The sequence below is a fragment of the Erpetoichthys calabaricus genome, chromosome 1 (assembly GCF_900747795.2).
Source record: "Erpetoichthys calabaricus chromosome 1, fErpCal1.3, whole genome shotgun sequence".
Lineage (NCBI taxonomy): Eukaryota > Metazoa > Chordata > Cladistia > Polypteriformes > Polypteridae > Erpetoichthys > Erpetoichthys calabaricus.
In genome coordinates this window covers 82,901,324-82,913,187 of record NC_041394.2, presented here as the reverse complement: position 1 = coordinate 82,913,187, position 11,864 = coordinate 82,901,324, and the positions used below count along the sequence as shown (strand labels likewise).

The following is an 11,864-nucleotide window of genomic DNA, read 5'->3' as shown; positions in this document are numbered from 1 at the left end:
CTTGTGCTGCTGGGAGACTTCAATGCTCACATGGGCAATGACAGTGAGACCTGGAAGGGCGTGATTGGGAGGAATGGCCCCCCTGATCTGAACCCGAGTGGTGTTTTGTTATTGGACTTCTGTGCTCGTCACGGATTGTCCATAATGAACACCATGTTCAATCATAGGGGTGTTCATATGTGCACTTGGCACCAGGACACCCTAGGCCTCAGTTCAATGATCGACTTTGTGGTCGTGTCGTCAGACTTGCGGCCACATGTCTTGGACACTCGGGTGAAGAGAGGGGCGGAGCTGTCAACTGATCACCACCTGGTGGTGAGTTGGCTTCGATGGTGGGGGAGGATGCCGGTCAGGCCTGGTAGGCCCAAACGTGTTGTGAGAGTCTGCTGGGAACGTCTGTCAGAGCCCCCTGTCAGAAGTAGCTTCAACTCCCACCTCCGGCAGAACTTCGACCACGTCCCGAGGGAGGTGGGGGACATTGAGTCCAAATGGGCCATGTTCCGTGCCTCTATTGTTGAGGCGGCTGACAAGAGCTGTGGCCATGAGGTGGTCGGTGCCTGTCGTGGCGGCAATCCCCGAACCCGTTGGTGGACACCGGTGGTGAGGGATGCCGTCAAGCTGAAGGAGGAGTCCTACAGGACCCTTTTGTCCTGTGGGACCCTGGAGGCAGCTGATAGGTACCGGCAGGCCAAGCAGAATGCGGCTTCGGTGGTTGCTGAGGCAAAAACTCGGGCATGGGAGGATTTTGGGGAGGCCATGGAGAATGACTTTCAGATGGCTTCGAGGAGATTCTGGTCCACCGTCTCAGGAGGGGGAAGCAGTGCAGTGTCAACACTGTATATGGTGGGGATAGTGCGCTGCTGACCTCGACTCGGGACGTTGTGGGTAGGTGGAGGGGAGTACTTCGAAGACCTCCTCAATCCCACTAACATGCCTTCCAATGAGGAAGCAGAGCCTGGGGACTCGGAGGTGGGCTCCCCCATCTCTGGGACTGAAGTCACCGAGGTGGTCAAAAACTCCTTGGTGGCAGGGCCATGGGGGTGGATGAGATACGCCCGGAGTTCCTCAAGGCTCTGGATTTTGTAGGGCTGTCTTGGTTGACACGTCTCTGCAACATTGCATGGACATCAGGGACAATGCCTCTGAATTGGTAGACCGGGGTGGTGGTCCCCCTCTTTAAGAAGGGAGACCGGAGGGTGTGTTCCAACTACAGAGGGATTACACTCCTCAGCCTCCCTGGAAAAGTCTATTCAGGGGTTCTGGAGAGGAGGGTCCGTCCGATAGTCGAGCCTCGGATTCAGGAGGAACAGTGTGGTTTTCGTCCTGGTCGCGGAACAATGGACCAGCTCTACACCCTTAACAGAGTCCTGGAGGGTGCATGGGAGTTCGCTCAACCAGTCTACATGTGTTTTGTGGACTTGGAAAAGGCGTTCGACAGTGTCCCTCGGGGAATCCTGTGGGGGGTGCTCCGGGAGTATGGGGTACCGGACCCCCTGATAAGGGCTGTTCGCTCCCTGTACAAATGGTGTCAGAGCTTGGTCAGCATTGCCGGTAGTAAGTCGAACCCGTTTCCAGTGAGAGTTGGACTCCGTCAGGGGTGCCCTTTGTCACCGATTCTGTTCATAACTTTTATGGACAGAATTTCTAGGCGCAGCCAGGGTGTTGAGGGGGTCCGGTTTGGTGGACTCAGGATTGGGTCAGTGCTTTTTGCAGATGATGTTGTCCTGTTTGCTTCATCAAGCCGTGATCTTCAGCTCTCTCTGGATCAGTTTGCAGCTGAGTGTGAAGCGGATGGGATGGGAATCAGCACCTCCAAATCCGAGACCATGGTCCTCAGCCGGAAAAGGGTGGAGTGCCCTCTCAGGGTTGGGAGCGAGATGCTGCCTCAAGTGGAGAAGTTCAAGTATCTCAGGGTCTTGTTCACGAGTGAGGGAAGAATGGAGCGTGAGATCGACAGGAGGATCGGTACGGCATCCGCAGTGATGTGGGCATTGCATCGGTCTGTCGTGGTGAAAAGGAGCTGAGCCGTAAGGCAAAGCTCTCAGTTTACCAGTCGATCTATGTTCTACCCTCACCTATGGTCATGAGCTATGGGTAGTGAACCGAAAGAACGAGATCGCGAATACAAGCGGCTGAAATAAGTTTCCTCCGCAGGGTGTCTGGGCTTTCCCTTAAAGATAGGGTGAGAAGCTCAGTCATCCGGGAGGGGCTCAGAGTAGAGCCGCTGCTCCTCCGCATCGAGAGGAGTCAGATGAGGTGGCTCGGGCATCTGATCAGGATGCCTCCTGGACGCCTCCCTGGTGAGGTGTTCCGGGCACGTCCAACCGGGAGGAGGCCCCAGGGAAGACCCAGGACACGCTGGAGGGACTACAGTACTGTGCAAAAGTTTTAGGCAGGTGTGAAAAAAATGCTGTAAACAAAGAATGCTTTCAAAAATGGAAGTGTTAATCATTTATTTTCATCAATCAACAAAATGCAGTGAATGAACAAAAGAGAAATTTAAATCAAATCAATATTTGGTGTGACCACCCTTTGCCTTCAAAACAGCATCAATTCTTCTAGGTACACTTGCACAGTTTTTGAAGGAACTCGGCTGCTAGGTTGTTCCAAACATCTTGGAGAACTAACCACAGATCTTTTGTGGATGTTGGCTTCCTCAAATCCTTCTGTCTCTTCATGTAATCCCAGACACACTCGATGATGTTGAGATCAGGGCTCTGTGGGGGCCATACCATCACTTCCAAGACTTCTTGTTCTTTACGGTGAAGATAGTTCTTAATGACTTTGGCTGTATGTTTGGGATCGTTGTCCTGCTGCAGAATAAATTTGGGGCAAATCATACGCCTCCCTGATGGTATTGCATGATAGATAAGTATCTGCCTGTATTTCTCAGCATTGAGAACACCATTAATCCTGACCAAATCTCCAACTCCATTTGCAGAAATGTAGCCCCAAACGTTCAAGGAACCTCCAGCATGCTTCACTGTTGCCTGCAGACACTCATTATTGTACTGCTTTCCAGCCCTTCGACGAACAAACTGCCGTCTGCTACATCCAAATATTTCAACTTTTGACTCATCAGTCCAGAGCACCTGCTGCCATTTTTCTGCACCCCAGTTCCTACGTTTTTGTGTGTACTTGAGTCGCTTGGCCTTGTTTCCACGTCGGAGGTATGGCTTTTTGGCTGCAACTCTTCCATGAAGACCACTTCTGGCCAGACTTCTCCGGACAGTAGATGGGTGTACCTGGGTCCCACTGGTTTCTGCCAGTTCTGAGCTGATGGCACTGCTGGACATCTTCAGGTTTTGAAGGGTAATAAGCTTGATGTGTCTTTCATCTGCTGCACTAAGTTTCCTTGGCCGACCACTGTGTCTAAGATCCTCAATGTTGCCCATTTCTTTGTGCTTCTTCAAAAGAGCTTGAACAGCACATCTTGAAACCCCAGTCTGCTTTGAAATCTTTGTCTGGGAGAGACCTTGCTGATGCAGTATAACTACCTTGTGTCTTGTCGCTGTGCTCAATCTTGCCATGACATGAAACTGTCTTCCACAACCTCACCTTGGTAGCAGAGTTTGGCTGTTCCTCACCCAGTTTTAAGCCTCCTACACAGCTGTTTCTGTTTCAGTTAATGACTGTTTCAACCTACGTGTGACATTGATGATCATTAGCACCTGTTTGGTATAATTGGTTGATCATACACCTGACTATAATCCTACAAAATCCCTGACTTTGTGCAAGTGTACCTATAAGAATCGATGCTGGTTTGAAGGCACAAGGTAGTAACACCAAATATTGATTTGATTTAGATTTTTCTTTTGTTCGCTCACTTTGCATTTTGTAAATTGATAACAATAAACAATCATTATTTATATTTCTGAAAGCATTCTTTGTTTACAGCATTTTTTTCACACCCGCCTAAAACTTTTGCACAGTACTCTGGGCTGGCCTGGGAACACCACGGGATTCTCCCGGAAGAGCTAGAAGAAGTGGCCGGGGAGAGGGAAGTCTGGGTATCTCTGCTCAAGCTGCTACCCCCACGACCCGACCTTGGATAAGCGGAAGAGGATGGATGGATGGATGGATTACTCGTTTAGCCGGATGTAATTGTTGACGATTTGGCCTGATCCTGGATCTATCAGTTTTTCGAAACTCTTGCTGGATGTGTTGTCATAGCAGCACATCCAAATCCTCAAACCTGCTCGGAGCAGGTTTGTTCAATGTAAACAAGGATTAGCTCATACACTTAATCAGTGTCCATGCAAGGAATTCATTCAGTCATGGCTTCATGAATGAGCGACCAATTGATATCGGTGCGCAAATTATGAGAAGAAAATTTCATATAGAGAGGGTTTTGCGCAATTGGCAAGATCCTTTATTGCTCCCAGAGGAAATTCTTTTTGAAAGATACCGCTTTAGCCAGGGGGGAATATTGTACCTCAAAGATTTATTAGCACCTTATATTCGAAGTCAAACTCGGCGAAGTCGGGCTCTCACAACCACACTGACAGTATGCATTGCTTTGAGGTTTTTTTGCAAGAGGCACTTTTTTTTATATACTGTAGGCGATGCAGAACATTTATCTAAAAGTGCAGTTTCTCAGGCAATTCGTAAAGTCTGTTTGGCTCTGAAATATTTCCTTCGGGTTTTCATAGTGTTTCCTGGACACCTGCGTGTGCAGACAAAAGAGGCGTTTCATGCCATTGCAGGTAGGTAATACACAGGTAAAAACACCCACAGTTCCATAAAGAATCTCACAATCAGCCTAACATTGTCATTACCCAGGATTTCCAAATGTGATTGGGGCACATGGGACTGATCAGAGTGGAGTTAGATCAAACATTATTTGGAAAATGTACCTCTCCTTCTGATGAATAATCAGACACAGTGTGTCTTCATCAAGTATTTGACCTTCGTCAATATCTCGTAGGTCAGACACAAGTTCTAGGGATATGACATTCCCTGCAAGTGACCCAACAAAAAAATGAGGGCTATATGGAACATACCTATGGCACACATTGAGGACAAATATATGCAATGACCATACTTTACCTGAAATGAAGTGACCACTGCATCCTGCCACTGGTTCTGAGGAGGAGCTTCCCCCTGGAATGCCCTCAGAAACAGGGCGATGGGCATTTTGCTGGTTAGCCAACTCTTCTGCAGGGGTTAGGACTGGACCTCCACTTGTTTTTTGCTTGTCTGCCTTCTTATTAGCTTTAAAAATTAGTGTTTTTTATATTATATATGATTATTTATGTCAACAATTCTTTAAATAGTTATATATACCAATATTTACCAGTTTGAAGTATATTCTTATACTTCACTTTAACCTGTTCCCATGTTCTCCTTGTGCTCACATTTGATCTGGAATTATGACATATTAAATAATAATTAATCTGACACATAGGAAATGAAACGCTGCTTTCAGTAAGTACAATGCACATGCGTTTAATTTGTCTGCCCCTTTTTGCCAGTTGTCTTTTCTGGTTTGGGCTGCTTTTGCAGTGTTACTCCTTGTGCATATTAAATCTTGAAATTCTTCATGTCCTTCGAATAAAAGGTCTTGCTCTGCTTGTGTGAAAAAAAAAAAATGCACCCGTTCTTTCGTCATTTTGTTACAGCCTATCAAAGACTTGCTGATCATGTTTTCTAGACTCAATATATATGGGCTTTTCAATCAGCGCGTGCGCACGCATTTATCTTGGATGAATAGATCCAGCTAAACTAATCTACTACACGGCTGCGTTTGAAAAACCGACTTATCCCGGATGAGTTTCACCGGCAGTAACTCATCCAAGACGAGGCATCTGATCTCGGATTATTTAAGCGACGTACGGAAAATACCCACCTGAAGTGAGAGTCTACATGAAATCACTGACATGACTATACAAAGGTCAGTACTGTACTCTTCTTAATTGTCACAGATTGCAGATTCAAACTGAAAAACCTTTGTGTGCGATTGTCGTGTATTAGTGTAACAGTATTAATGAAATAAAACCATTAGCTTTAAATTTTGACTATGATTTTGTTTTAGTGATTAAGGGCAGATGTATTGGTTAATAGATATATCACCATGAACTTTGGCCTGTTTCACACTATGCTTCACTTCCTGGTCCATTTCACTACAAATCTGCCTTTTCCTCATTATGATGGAACATTGTATTCTTGATAACAAATACATGTGGTAGCTAGCAATCAATCTATTTGTGTGGCTATTATTGACAGTGAGTTTTGTTATGATATTTGGCAATTGGTTTTATTTTCATCTTTTGATCCTCACACCATTTTCACCTTTGTTTTCCCATCCATCTCCTGGTCTAACCCTCTGGTCTTTTGTTTGCTGCTTCTCTACTTTGGCAGCACAGGTTAAAGCAGTCTGCACTTTAAAAAAACAAACTGCTGTCAAACAGGGATGTATAATGTTGTCGGTGCTTTTCAATCCAGGCATCAAGTGGATTATATAGCAGACTACTATTGATGCACCTAGATGTATGAGGTTAGCTTTCCAAGTAATGCTTTAGGAAGACCACTTACTTGTGCATCTTCCAGAATAGGCAGCATAGGAGGTCAGCCAAAAGAAAACCAAGAATTTGACTTGAATCCCTTATGCACCAGCATCTGTAAAGATTAATGGCCAAGACCTACCCTATTCACATAAACTTTTGCTTACTTTGGCAGTACTGTCTATAAAGATGGTGGCACTCAAATGTAGCCCTGGACCTGTTAGCACTATTACATGTTACAGAGTATTAGTGAATGACAGTAATTGACCTGGCCTAACTGTCTTCTTTTTATACTACAGGTCTGATAAAGATTCTGATTGCAGAAAATCAACAATTTCTTGCCTGGTGTCACCTAAAGGACACAGCCACCATCACAGTGCAAAGGTGATAAAGCTGAACCAGACATGTGTTAAAGAATTACACAGACTCAGTCAAGAAGGCAGCACTTCACTGGACACCATAATAAGGTAGGCCTAAAATAAAACAGTGATATACAGTGGAAGCACAGGTCAAGAAACTAAACCACACAAGGGGCACAGTAACAAAATTAGAAAGACATGCAGAGCAGGTGTACGTGCCATTGGACATAAAAAGGGATGATGATGAATCCAAATTAAGTAATTGGGAGTATTTGTTACACAATAGCACACAGTTTATCCTAAGATAATACACAAACATATTATGTGGGCATTTTTATTTACCAAAAAAAGCATAATATTTATCATCCACCAATCAGCTGATGTTCCATATTATTTAGAAAAGAACAACACACTTTCAAAAGATATAATTTAATCTACATATATTTATATATATGTACATACATACATACGCACACACAAACACACACACATATTGTAAAAGCAAAACAGTGCAGATTTTTTAAAATATATATACTATACACTTTTAGGTATTAAAAATGATACACATTTTACATGTACATCAATCTAAACGTTACACAGTATTATGTTTAGTCCTTGGTATTGTCTCATGAAATAACTTTCACTTCACTTGCTTCTGTAATTCTTTTGGGACAAGTTATATTTCCTCTACTGCAGCAGAGTTAAACATAGCTCTCTATTACTGTCATTAAATGATATCCTTGGTACTCACTATACAGTCTATTGAAATTCTTTTGCAGGTGCTTTTTTCTTACTTAGCACAAAGCCATTCCCTCACTAACTGGCATGTTGATATGAGCAGTCAGCAAAGGGTTGGACCTTCCTATTTGAAGGACAAATACCTGTAATCAGACAGCAAAAAACCATTGTAAATTCATTGAACCACTCAAGGGCAGAAAACAACAAAGCAGAGGATGCATATTGTAGAATCATAAGGGAACACTAACTCTAATCTCACCTTAATGACATCGGATATTCCCTTGTCACTAAGACACTCCACAAAAGTGTCAATCGGGTAGTTGAGCCCTGGAACTAAGAGTGGAATCTACAGGAGACAACAGGGAGAACATATAAACATATTTATTTATTATATATGGAGGACATTTTACTTTAAATTTTTTTCTTAAAGAAAGAAATTCAGTAAGAAATCATAAAAAAATCATAGCAAATATAAAAACAGGTTCTGAATACAATACATGAACAATACATGAAACACAACAAATCAGAAACAAATCCAAATCAGAGATCTATACGACAAGGCAGCCTTCATTTAAGGGGTGTTTTTAAGCCGAATACAGCTGCAAATTAAATAAAAAGGTTCAGCACAAGCCCAGTGTTACTTACTTTACAATTACATGAACAAATAATCAACAAATTCTGAAAAACACCTGACAGGATCCACATAAAAAGAATTATATTTTGTTCAATTTTAGACAATATATGACAAGACCTTCCCATGGAGTTATAGAAGGCACATTAGAATTAGGTGAGACACAAACACTTCACATGTCTAGTCTGTAAATCTGTTTCATTTACAGTATATACTTGAAAATTGTGGATAATGCTGATGTCTTTGCATCAGGAGACTTTAAAATCTACCTGACATCAGTGAATGTGGGTGTATGTATGAACATGAACTGTAATGGACAGGGTTGCTTCCTGTTTTGTGCCAGCTGCTGCTAGGTACCTATACAGTAAATTAATATGGTTATTCAGAAAGCAGAAAAAGATAAAGTACATTTCTAGGTATGTTATGTTCATACCTTAAAGAAGGATGTCTTCAAAGAATAAAGCTTTTCATCATACCAAAAGCTGATAGCTAGATTCATTGATGGTCTGCACACTGATGTGTTCTGGATGTTCAGAGTCAGTTTGAAAGATGGGCCAAGGCCTTGGACCTAATTGATGACAAAAAAGGGATCCCAAACAGTGAGTCATACATATTTAAAGCGAAACTTGTTTTGATAAACTTAAAACAATGTTTACAAAGAATTTATCATACTTTAAATAGAAAATGGCAAGGTAAAGGTCTCCTTCAATGAAAGTGTATGTTAAAACAAATGCCTATATGTTCTCTAAATTATGGGCCTATGAAGCCTTAAATCCAATATCCAGAAGTGTTTCACTAGAGAGTAGCACTACAAAACAGTAGCTTTTTTGTTGTGCTTTTGTGAAACATGGCTAACAACTAGCATCCCAGATGCTAACGTGGAGTTACCCGGGTTTAGCACAGTTATAGCGGACTTAGACACAAATACCTGCGGGAAGCGGAAAGGAGGAGGACTCGCTCTCTATTTGAACACAAGGTGGTGCAACCCTGGACGTGTAAACGTCAAAATCTCCACTTGCTGCAGGGACATCGAACTGTTGACCGCAAGTCTGCGTCCCTGTTACTTGCCCAGAGAGTTTGGACACATCATTGATGTTGTCATTGTTTACATCCCTCCTCGCGTGGATGTGGAGATAGCGTGACATCATCCACTCCGCTGTTGCTAAACTAAAAACACAGCACCCCAAGGTGCTTGTGCTAATCTCTGGAGATTTTAACCATGTGACACTGGACAAAACATTACCTGCCTTCTCCCAGTATGTGGATTGTAACACCCGGGGAAATAGGATTATTGACTTACTGTATGCAAACGTTAAGGACACATACAGCGCTGCCTGCGCTTGGGAAAGCAGATCATAACCTGGTTCTGCTTCAGCCTCACTACAAACCAAGAGTGAGGGAGCTACCCACAACCACACGCTCATTCAGGAATTGGTCCCCTGAGGCACAGCAGGCTCTGAGAGACTGCTTTGGAACTACGGACTGGGATATCCTGCAGGGGTCACATAGTGAGAACATTGAGAAGGTTTGTGACTGCACTACTGACTACATCAACTTCTGTATGGACATTGTAGTTTCAGTAAGAAAAGTACACTGCAATGCTAACAACAAGCCATGGATTACAAGTGACATCAACGGCTTTTTGAACCAGAAGAAAAGGGCTTTTAAAGGCGGTGATCAGCATGAGCTCAAGCACGTGCAGAAAGAACTCCGAGTCCAGCTCAGGGCGGCGAAGAAGCAGTACAGGAGAAAACTGTAGCAAAAGTTGCAGAATAACAGCATGAAGGAAGTGTGGGATGGGATGAAGATCATCACTGGCTGCAGCTTGAAGCGGGGTGCCTCCATCGAGAGAGACAGGGAGAAAGCAAACCTGATGAACAACTTTTATAGCAGGTTTGACCACCGTAACCCACTCTCACTCTCACCTCAGTGTACTGCATCCTCCACCCATCCTTCTGCTGATTCCAGCATAGGAGTTTTCCCCAACCCACAATTACAGCAGCCCAGGTAAGCAGAGAGCCGAGGAGACTTCGTGCCACCAAAGCACTGGGTCCAGATGGAGTATTGCCACGACTGTTGAAAGCCTGTGCGCTGGAGCTGGGGAGTCCTCTACAGCAGGGGTCCCCAACCCCCGGTCCGCAGCTGTCAGACAGCCGGGCCGCGAGAGAACTGCCGGCAACGGCGACTCACTCAGACTTTTCAGAACGCTTGGCGGGCGGGGCTTTGCAGCGGTGCAGAGAGAGGAGAGAGACCGAGGTGAGAGAGTATTACAACAAAGTATTTTTATGGTCCCGACAGTTTCCTCATATGACATGAGTCTATAGAAATCACGTTACTACGAAGTACATTCAACAGATACTTTCATTACAACGAAGTGACCTTGAAATGCTTGAACGAATCATCCACAGAGCAGTTAGATCTGTGGTCGCATGCTCAGTTGTGCACGTTTGCACAACGATCCCCAAACAGAAACATTGTAAAAAAATCTCTTTCTTCGAACTTTCTTCGTACTGTTTTTTTTTTTTTTTTTTGCTGTTTTTGTTGTCTGTGGTTTTCAGTGATTCCTTTTGCTTATTACTTGTCAACATTTGAAAAACATCCATTGGAATTTATCTCATTGTCACCCTCCTATAGAAACGGCAGACACGAAAAAAAGATTGCAGTGTTAATGTTTGTGATGTGCAATCTGTTGGATTGGCAAATGTAAAGCATGTCTTTGTTATATGCAAAAAAAGAAGAAAAATCTCAGATTGCAAACGTATGCGAACTGTTAAATAACTTTAATAATAATAGAAATGTTATGTAAATTGTGTATAAAACTGCCCCCCCCCGACCGGTCCGTGGAAAAATTTGCATCTAATAAAGTGGTCCTTGCTGTCAAAAAGGTTGGGGACCACTTCTCTACAGCGCATCTTCAACCTGAGCCTGGAATAGGGGAGAGTCCCGAGGCTTTGGAAAACATCTTGCATCACCCCAGTCCCAAAGGTATCACATCCTAGTTAGCTGAATGATGTCAGGCCTGTTGCCCTGACGTCACATGTGATGAAGACCATGGAGCAGCTGCTGCTTCACCACCTGAGGCCACAGGTCCACCATGCCCTCAACCCTCTGCAGTTCGCATACCAGGAGCAGGTGGGAGCAGAGGATGCTACACCGATCCCTCTCCCACTTGGACAGAGGCAGTGGTGCAGTAAGAATTATGTTTCTGGACTTCTCTGGCGCCTTCAACACCATTCGACCTCTGCTCCTTAGGGACAAGCTGACAGAGGTGGGAGTAGATTCATACCTGATGGCATGGATCGTGAACTATCTTACAGACAGACCTCAGTATGTGCGTCTTGGGAACTGCAGGTCTGACATTGTGATCAGCAGCACAGGAGCGCCGCAGGGGACCGTACTTTTTCCGGTCCTGTTCAGCCTATATACATCGGACTTCCAATACAACTCTGAGTCCTGCCACGTGCAAACGTTCGCTGATGACACTGCTATTGTGGGCTGCATCAGAAGTGGGCAGGAGGAGGAGTATAGGAACCTAATCAAGTACTTTGTTAAATGGTGCAACTCAAACCACCTACAACTGAACACCAGCAAAACCAAAGAGCTGGTGGTGGATTTTAGGAGGCCCAGGCCCCT

The 11,864-nt window shown here is 44.2% G+C and overlaps 1 protein-coding gene across 1 annotated transcript in view; it reads right to left on the bottom strand.

Annotated features, from left to right (window-relative positions):
* Window positions 1-7,116: 7,116 nt before the first annotated feature.
* Window positions 7,117-11,864, bottom strand: part of bbs1 (Bardet-Biedl syndrome 1) — a 71,201-nt gene continuing 66,453 nt past the window's right edge. Inside the window, exons 15-17 of the mRNA XM_028803014.2 lie at window positions 8,665-8,799; window positions 7,860-7,946; window positions 7,117-7,743 (exon numbers count right to left, since the gene is read on the bottom strand). Coding sequence (XP_028658847.1) covers window positions 7,657-7,743; window positions 7,860-7,946; window positions 8,665-8,799 — 309 coding nt within the window. The 3' untranslated portion in view covers window positions 7,117-7,656. The remainder of the gene's footprint in view (window positions 7,744-7,859; window positions 7,947-8,664; window positions 8,800-11,864) is intronic.